At 56.6% G+C, this 9,718-nt stretch overlaps 1 protein-coding gene across 2 annotated transcripts; it reads right to left on the reverse strand.

The window, feature by feature from the left end:
- Positions 1-1,593: 1,593 nt before the first annotated feature.
- Net (atonal bHLH transcription factor 8-like protein net) lies at positions 1,594-9,173 on the reverse strand. 2 transcript variants are annotated; one of them, XM_076797499.1, is made up of 2 exons: positions 6,489-6,887; positions 1,594-4,299 (listed from the first exon to the last, which is right to left on the reverse strand). In XM_076797499.1, the coding sequence occupies exon 2, from the start codon at positions 4,289-4,291 to the stop codon at positions 3,026-3,028; it is 1,266 nt and encodes a 421-aa protein (XP_076653614.1). In that variant the 5' UTR covers positions 4,292-4,299; positions 6,489-6,887; the 3' UTR covers positions 1,594-3,025. The 2 variants fall into 2 exon arrangements, with proteins under 2 accessions (XP_076653614.1, XP_076653613.1); XM_076797498.1 differs by lacking the exon at positions 6,489-6,887 and adding an exon at positions 8,056-9,173 and having other exon boundaries at positions 1,596-4,299.
- Between the last annotated feature and the right edge of the window lie 545 nt (positions 9,174-9,718).

Consider the following 9,718-nt stretch of genomic DNA (forward strand, 5'->3'; position numbering starts at 1 on the left):
GGGAGGTAGATGGCGAGGTAGTTGCCGGTGATTCGCACGGTAGAACGGTATCGTTTTTCCCGGTCGTTCTCCTTCTACCTCCTCTTTGCATTTTCTCTTCTCCCCTCGTTTTCTGTTCCGTCTCCCCGTTCGATGACGTTCCGATACACGATTACGACGCTTTAGTGCAGAGGAATCTCTCGCTCTCTCTTTTTCTCCCTCTAATTCTCATCTTTGCTCATTATCGATCGCTTTGATCGCCGTCCGGTCGAGGAGCAACGCGACGGATCAACACCTTTGCTACCGCGGAGTCGAGTTTGCGATAGCGTCGTGTTCCGCGATAACTTTACGGTTGTTTAGATTATTCCGATCCTCGCCGTAAAATTACCACCGCTGACATTTTGCTTACATAATGCCGAAACGCGACGAAAATGCAATCAATCCTTCGAACTGATAAATCAACCCGTTGCGCTACAATTTATTTCACGATTACGATTAAAACTTCTTTGATGTTCATAATCCGCTAGGGGAAACAGAAAGTTTATGTTTATTGACTACAATAAGATTTCTACATGTTTTAGCAACTTCTATGCGAAGTCTCCACCACGAGTCTGACTCGATATCATAGTACACGCAGTTAATATGGAATTGCCTAGCAGAAAATCAGAAAATCTTCAAGTGGCACTTCGAATAAATTCCTGAAGATCCTCCCCCGCTAAGGAGTGTCTATGTCACTTTAACCGATGGGATTCACCAGTAAAACACCATGCGGAGGTGTAGACGAAGGGTCTGGCAAGAGCTTATTTCCTTTATTCGTGCGAGACCAGTGTAAAAGGGAAACCCGAAGAAACGGAAGTGGAAAAGAGGCGGAGGTGGTCGAGGCAGATTGCGAGCAAGGTTCGGTAATACGAAGGAACGTTGTAGATCGGCAAACGCGAGACGGTGTACGCATGCATTCGCGTAGGTCGTTCGACATAGAGCGACATAGAACGTTGGCGGTTGCTGGCTGGCGGTTGGCGGCCGGCGGCCGGCGACGGTCAACTGGCGCCAACGTTCTGGCAACCTCCCACCAGACATGCTACATACGTATACAAGAGTTTGCCTCGTTAAGCGCTGCTTCACGGTTACACCGTTCTACATAAATCGCCCGATTATTCGGCCAGTTATCCGTTAAATTCGGGTTCCGCACCGGGTCGGAAAGGGTCCGGGACTCGGGATACGTTCGAGAGCCGGCCACGCGATTTCGTCGCGTGCTTCTCGCATCTGTACGTGTCGGAAACGGCTCTCGAGAACGCCGCGCCGCACCGTGCCGTGCCTGCGAACCGATTATTATTCGCGACGTGTAACCGCCGAAAATTTGGCGATGCTTATGAAACCGGTGAACGCACCTGCTACATAGCGCAGGTGCGCCCCTGCAATTTCTCGTCGCGTCCGATCTACTCGCAAGGCGAGAGTCTGCGTACGCCACTAACAACCGTCCCAATTGTTACACGTCAACACGATCCTAGACTTAGTCGTTGTGAGGCACGAAACAAATTAGTCACAAAGCCGAACACCCACCCTTAGACTCTTCAAGTTTCTTCCACGTCATCCTCCCCTCCACACAGTCTCCGAAATACTCTCTATATGTACACCCGTATTCTGAATTTCAGACTTCTATTCTATTACCAGCATTGGAAGGCGAGACGATCTTGTAAAACCAGCAGTTGAATGAAAAGATTGAGAGTTGAATGAAGAGTCCTTCCGAGATTTTCTTGCGAATGTTTCGTACTCGGTAGCCTGATGTCCAACACAGTGTCTCTCGTATCTCGGCGAAACGATAGGCTGGATCGTTGGGAATTGGTCAAAGTATGCGTCGTGGAAGACGACGAGGTGTCGCGAGCAGGAAAGCGCGGATCGTGAAAGCAGGCGGCAGAAGTGAGTCCGGGGAATAAAGGAGCAGATGTTGTTTCGCGTTCTTGACATCTCGCTCCCATCGTTTGCGAGCGGGCCTCACTTGCCGGCCGTGTACGTCTCATTCCGTATCGACGACACCGGTGTTGCACCGGTGGCCATGTTAGGGATAATGTTTTGCCGGCGCGCGGCGGAGCAGTACTCGACTCGAGAGCCTGGAGCCTCGGAGACGCGAAAAAACGCGACCGAGTTGACCGAAGCGATACCACGAGTGTACGAGTATGCGAGCATGCGAGTACACGAGGCCGGTTCTCGGGAAGCTAGGCTCTCCGGCGAGCAAATCTCGTCGCGAGACGAGCGAGAACACCGACGTACAACCGGAAGGACGGAAGGATGCGGGGAAGATTCTATTTGCTCACGTGAGGCTTCCTCGTTTACGATAAAATCGCGAGTCGAGTCGCGTCGCGTCGCGTCTCGTCGGCACATCCTTATCGGCGCGCGCGTATGACGCCGTGGTACCGATGAGCGATCACGTTTCACGCGGTAGACGTTGCGTTCGGAAAATCTGGCCGCAACCGGTCGCGACGGTCCTAGGCGAGAGATCGCGGCGCGTATGTTGCTGGAACGTTCTCCGGGATCGGTCGAAAATCGCGAGACGCGAGAGGGATTCGTTGGCAGGGACCAATAAGTATAAATGCGCAACGTTTTCGAGACGTTTTCTGTTTTATTTGTCTGAAGTTCGACGGATGCGAGCTCGCAAACGCTCAAAATCTTCTTACAACGTAGAAGGGTACATTTACGCGACATGGCAAATTCGACGGGACAAATTCTATCCGTCGCGATCGCGAAACCGATTCCTTGGTTTCGCTCTTCTCCCGGGTTTGGTCCGCCCTGACGTCGTCTCGAGGCGGGAAGTGGCATCTCCTGTTGCTTGTCTTTCCGAGTTCGAATCTGGCGGATCCAACGGAATTGCGCGATCCTCGGATGCGCGCGTTTGGGTTAGGCTTGTGGCACGGCGAGGCGAAGCGAGGCTAGGCGAAGCGGCGCGACGCGAAGACGGAGGATCGCGCGGTAGCCTCGTGTACGCGGGCTGCGAGATTCGCAAGGATCTCCGTGAACTCCGATCGGCTGGTCTGCTGGGCACGGGTTCGGTTCAGTCTTCTTTCCTCTTTCTGAGCTTGCCCTCCGTCTGGATGGTTCTTGACACGAGATCCACGCAGGCCCCCAGCGAGGCGGTGTTCGTCGACTCGCCTTCGGGCGTGCCGACTATCTTGCCGAGAGTCATGATGTAGCTGCAAGCGATCCTCAGCACGGACAGCTTCGACAGTTTTTGATTGTGGGAATAGGCCGGTATGGCGCGTCTCAGAGTGTCGAACGCGGCGCTTATCGTGTGCACCCTGGTCCTCTCTCTGGCGTTCGCCTCTATCCTTCTCTCACGGGTCATGTTCTTGTAGTTCCTCTGCTGGCCGACCGACGACGAGTGTTGCCTGGCGTGGTTGGTCTGCGCGTTCGTCGGCACCATCGGCGAGGGATCGTTGTCGTTCGCGACGGGCCGACGGTTCTCCTGGCGGTTCAGCAGCAGACACGACGACGACGACGCCGACGTCGAAGCCGACGCCGACGACGACGACGAGGACGAAGAGGAGGACGACGAGGAGGAGGAAGACGACGCGGACGAAACGTTTACCCGGTCCACCGGATACGTTCTCTCGTAGGTTCCGTTGACGGCCGGGTGCGACGGGACCCTGCCTTCGACTTCTCCTCGGAGCACCAGCGACAACGGTTCCTCCTGCAGTCTGGGATGCGTGCTCGTTGCGACGCATCCGTTCGACGTCGCGTTCGAGTTTTCGCTCGCTTCGTTGACCGCGACGCTGGCCGACGAGGCCGCTGATTCAGACTTTTGCCCGGCCGGATGATCTCGTCTTTCGATTCGGGTCAGGCGAGACTGCGTCGCGTGTCGTAGCCTCGTCGGCGGGTCCTCCGTTCGTTGCGATTCCCTCCGAGCTTGGAAAGCTTTCTGTTCGACTTGTCTGTCGTTGGACGAGGTCGACGGTTTGAACGCGACGGGCGGGATCGGAGGAAGTATCTTCTCCGTGGCGGTGGCGGACGAATTCGCGTCGACGGTCTTGCTCGAGCTGCTCCAGGGCCTGAAGGGGCTCGGGGAACTGGTCGTTCTGGACTCTTCGTCGTCCGGGAGCACCGGTGTCACCTCGACGCTCTCGAATCTCCTCTTCTTCAGCGGCGCGGTGCTCGGCTCCTGGATTTTCCGAGGCTCCGCCAGTTTCCTCTTGTTCCTCAGAGATATCGGTGTAACCTGCACCTCGAGACTGTCCTCCGACGCGCTCGGCGAGTGCAGGCCCGACATGTCGTCCTCGTCCGCTCCGCTCGAGAAACCGGCGTCCCTCTCCGAATCGGCCATGACTCCGGCTGAAATCAAACAAATAATCGCGGTCACGTAATCTGTCGTAGAATATTCCGTCGAGGTTTGCCGAAATATCGAGAAGCACGAGCTCGGTTGTTCCGCGTCGCAACAACACGATCGTCTGGTAGCGAGGCAAGAGGGAAAAGGGGAGAGCGGCGGGATCGAAGCGAGGTCCTATCTCCGATAGAATTCCGTGGGTGAAACGATTTCGTTCGGTTCTGTCCCGTGACGCCACGCGCCGTCTCGCGTCGTTTCGCATCGTCCCGCATCGTCTCGCCTCGTATGGCCGAGGAGACGAGATGTTTTTAGGTTCGGTGCGTCACCCGGCTGGTACCATCTGGCGCACAGGTCTCGTCTCGCCCGAGATTCTAATAGTCGCAACCTTCTCTTTCCGTTCCGTCTTTCCGTGTTTCCGTCGCTACGTCGCGCGCCATCGGTTTCGTTCGCAGACATCGACGCATTGTGCATTGTGCATTGTACACCATCGCCTGCTCGGCTCGGTTCAACTACGATCCGTTAATCCTCGGAGCGAATTGAACGCGCGTCGCTTACGAAGCGTCGTCGTCGTCGTCGTCGTCGTCGGTCTCTTCCAACTCCCGACTCCTCGTCTCCGTGGACGATTTAAACGATGAGAAAAGCTAGCCTGGGAGGAGGGGATCGGAGACCACATGGCGCTGGCGCCAGCCGCTCGGCTCTTCCTCCTCGTTCTTCTCGTTCTTCTCGTTTCGTTGCCTTTTGCGGAGTCGGCTGCACGGCTCCGATCCGATCGGTCTTCTTCCCTCGGTCTCTCGACGCGCCACGGGGGATATCGTTTCGAGGATTACCTCGCTAGAACGATAGTTCTCTGTTCCCCGGCGTGGGGACCAACTCGCTCCGCGGCCCCGACGCGAACCCTTTCCATTGCAAATTCACGAATCGCGTCTCCGGTTTTCCAGGAAAAGCAGACGCGTGGGAGAATCCGAAGACGACGGTCGAAAAGAATTGGCTTCTCCGACACCCGACACTTTCGGGTCTTTAATCAAAGACTCTCGAGGCTGGAGAATGTTTTTGAACGAAGAGTTGCGGTTGCGTCGGCTTCGAGATCGATTCCTCGAAGATGGTCGTCGAGTCTCCTCGAGGTTGCCGAGAGAAGAAGATAACGAGGCGAGCGCACCTGGCGACAGCGTGGGTCGCGCGCCCACCGAATTTATCGTTGCTTCGAGATAAGCCTCGTCGCTTTCGATACCGAGCATCTGGTTGGCATACTCTCCCTCTCTCTCTCTCTCTCTCTCTCTGTCTCGATCGCGCGAAAACATACCGGTACTCCGGGGCAGAGAGGTGGAAGAGGAAACAGCGAACGACGGGAAGATAAACACGGTCGTCGTCTATCGACGAGCGTTTCGTCGAGGACGGTACAGGCGAAATGGGTCGAGCGCCGCGCAGAGGGGAGAACGCGGCCGATTCAGTTTCGCGAGATCCCGTTCCTTCCGTGGAACGGCGAATCGCAGGGACACAGCTCGGCGATCGTCGAACACGTGTCCCCTCGGCATTGTGCTCGTGAATATCTCTTCTCGAAGCCACCTTCGCCGTCCCATTCGGCAATTGTTCAAACAAACCGAAATAACCATGGACATCTGTGTAAACTGGCGTAAAGTCGAGCGAGCAGCTCTACCCACGCGTTGCTCGTCGCGAGCGCGCGACCAGAGCGTCGTCGTCCGGATACTACGATACACGGGCCGGCGCGGCGGCAAGTTGTACATACGCGGATGCGCTTCTTCCTTCGCTCGAAATTCCCGCGGATTCGTCGAATCTGTTTTGTCGCCGATTCTCCCGAACGGCCTGGCGCTAACGAGCGAAAGTCCGACCCTCGATAAGCGATCGAGAAAGCGTGCTCGAGAGAGAGAAAGAGAGAGAGAGAGACCGTCCCTCCTTCGCCGCGAATATCGACGCGACGGTGTCCGATGGGAAAATCGGCCCCTGAAATTTGTCGCCGCCGCTGCACCTGCGTCCGCGCGCCGCTTGCTCCAACTTTTTATGAACAATTACGCGAGCTACCGGTAATTCCGATCGTTTCGGGACGCGGGACCTTGTGCCTCGAGCTCGCGGAACATTTCCGGGCGAAATAAGAGCCGCGCGTAAAGGAGAAATTTTTGTTTTCGCAGGGCAATCCGAGCTCGTACTTCGGTCCAACGAAATCGGATTTTTGTAATCTCACGGATCTCTTGTCCCTCGCTGGATGCGTGGACGAGGAGCAGTGCAATGCTGCGCGGTGCAGCGGTCGGCACAAATATTTACTCGGTGAGCGCGACGAAGAGCCGCGTTCCAAGAATATCGAGATATCGACTGGTCGCGATACGCGGACGAGTTTTGCTGCGCGCCAACTGTTTCCTTCCTCCCGAATCGAAATCGCGAGCGTGAGTGCGCGAGACCGTGCTGATATTCGCGAGAGACGCACGCGACGAGCGATGCGCATCAACGAATGCGACTCGTTCCTAAAGATAAAACCGCTCCGGCGAATCGTGGCGACCTTGTCCTTCGACCTTTGTGGAGCGTTCGTTCGTTCGAGCGTGCGAGCGGAATTATTACGGAAACCTACGCGTCGCGGATCGCGATCGAATCGGGACGAACCGGCGCGAACGAAATACATCGAGAAAAGAGAAATCCTCGACGAGAGAGAGAGAGAGAGAGAGAGAGAGAGAGAGAGAGAGAGAGAGAAAGAGAGAGAGAGGGGAGGGGAGGGCTCCGGCACTCGGAGAGTGTCGAACGGAAGAGGTTCGGTTCAGGTAGCAGGTGCGACTTTGCGCACAGGTGGGTGGAAGGTTCGGCGCTTCCCGAGGCACCGTTCGTCCCCTCGCGCTCTGTCTCTCTCTCTTCCATCCATCGCTTTTCTACCTGTGCGTATCTACCTGTGCGTTCCTCCGCCGCACACAATAGGGTATCGATTACATTCGAGACACCGACAGTTAAATCTGGTTTATCCGATGATCGTTTATTCACCGTTCGTCTTTCGATTGCAGATTTCGGAGAGCAGTTCGACGATCGCCGCGGACATCGGATGATGTGTTCTTTCGAGCCCGAAAACTCGGCGATTCGTTCCGGATACGCGGAGAATCGAGGGAGAAGGATCGCGAGCCACGATTAGACGATAAGTTTCGAGTTTGGTCAAGGGCTCGTTTGTTGGTTTGTTCGGCGCCTTCGGTGGTTCGGCGCTTCGTCGCCTGCTCGCTCGTCTGTGTGGCAACCCACGCTGGCGCCGCCGCGCCCGTCTCTCTCTCGTCTTTCTCGTGTTTCTCGCGTCCTCCTTTTCTAGCGAGCGGCCGCGTCCCCCTGCGTCTCCCTCGACTTCTTACCATCTCGCACAATCGGTCGTCTTTCTCAGCTTCTCGCTGCTGGCGTATCTGTCGACGACTCACGCACGCTTGCACACGCTCGCATACCCGCACGCTGCCGCGCAGCTTCGTTTCTCTCTCTCTTTTCATCCCACGATCGCATCAAGAGGCTACTATTTAGAAGAACGTTTGCGTCGCGTCCGTGTCTCGATTCCGTCGCGATACCGAACCCGCCGATTCTCTTTAGGGGGACGACTGGCGGCGGCGCCGTTCATAACAATCGTTATCGTTCCCCGCGGGCTCCTACCGAACGACGTTAAAACCATCGTCTCCGTCCCACCCACGATTCCAAAGCGTAAACCGTTGATGTTCTTTTTCTGCGAGAATCATTTGCGAAACGAACCAAAAACGAGAGGACACGATCGGTATATAGAGGCATGCGTATGTATTTACCTTTCATCAGAGCGGACAGCTCGGAGGTGGACTCGACGACCCGATGGGTGGTCATTTTCGCTGATATCGTGGACGCGAACTCTCGCGCGTTCACCACCCCCGAAGAATCTTGATCACTGAATCTCGCTGGCACTATGTGTTGCGCGATGCACTGGTATCGTCGGTTGTTTCCCATGCACACGTGTGTTGCGGTGCGTCCGTAAACCGACGGGACAGTCTCTCCTCTCTCTGGTGGTTCCGTTCCGGTCGCAAAACGGGCCGGCTAATCCAAATGTCTCGAACCACTGAGAAACTACGACGGAGAGCAGCAGCTCTTTGCACGAACACGACTGTCGGTATCCTACGCAGAACGATCGACCGATCGAACTCTCGAGCGAAGAAAGAGAAGAAGAAAAGAGGAGAAAGAGAGAGAGAGAGAGAGCAGCAGCAGCAGCAGCTAAAAGTGCGCCACCGAGTCCTCGCTCGATCGCGGTCGACGATGTACTGACTCGCCGCCTCGTGCGTTCGAGCCTCTTTCATCGGATACGCGTGCGAGGGAGTCCCGACTGGCCTGTGCGACTTTGCTGCCTCTAACGTTGCCACCACCACGACCGCCGACACCGACACCAACACCACCGGCACCGGCAACAGTCCCACCGACACCGCCGACACACCACCACCATCGCCCTGGCACCGCCACTAACACACCGAGACCAACGGACACCGACAGCGACACCGGTGTCGCTTTGGTTGTTCCTTCTTGCGACGGTCACCGATACAGAGGCAACCGGGCGTTGTTCTTCTTCTGGCCAGATCCTCTTCGGGATCGCTACGGGGAACGCGATGCACCCGTGCTTTAGCCCGAATACCGGTGCATACGCGGCGATAAGGCACGACACCGGTAGCCGAGGAGAATCGCTCGGACGGAAACTCGATCGGTTCTCGTCTCCGGCGCCGACGACGACTCCTGGCTCCAGCCGTCTTCCGTCGTCTCTCTTGGTCCACGATGCAACGGGACGAGGAGAGGAGGCGGATCGTTAGAAACGATCTCGCGAGATCTGTGTCGCGTCTTGGACCGTGCCGCGGTGTCTACGTCCAATCTCCGTCTCCCTCTCTCTCTCTCTCTCTCTTTCTTTCTGCGTCGGTGTCGATGTCGGTGTCGGTGTCGGTGATGGTGTCGGTGTTGACGGCGGAGAGACGGAGGCTGGCGTGCGGGCCGAGAGTCGAGAGCTGCGAGCGGAGAGCCAGAGAGCCGCGAGCCGGGGAGAGGTGTGCGGCGAGCGGCGTGCATTGTTGGCGGCAAGAGGCAGCGGGGGCCGACAGAACGGCGCCAGCCGGCCGAGAGTTTGACTCGGCTTCCCTGAGCCGGAGCCGAAGCCGGAGCCAGAGCCGGAGTAGTCCATCCTTCTTCTACGTTCTATCTGTTCTCTTTGTTTCTTTCCTCGGATCCCATCCCATCCCGTCCCGTCCCGGCCTGGCCCGAACCATCCCATACCATTCTGTGTCCCGTCCCGTCCGCTGGTTTCTTTCCTCTTGGTCGTTGCCTACCTTCCTTCGACCGCTCGCACTCCTCTCCGGCCGAGCCGTTGACAATGGACAGAAATCTGGAGATCAACTTTCAGGTATTTAGAACCTTCGCAGAAGTGTTCCCCAGATGTCTGTTACAATGGCGAGTAATAACGTC

Source organism: Halictus rubicundus, chromosome 12, assembly GCF_050948215.1.
Source record: "Halictus rubicundus isolate RS-2024b chromosome 12, iyHalRubi1_principal, whole genome shotgun sequence".
NCBI classification, from domain to species: domain Eukaryota; kingdom Metazoa; phylum Arthropoda; class Insecta; order Hymenoptera; family Halictidae; genus Halictus; species Halictus rubicundus.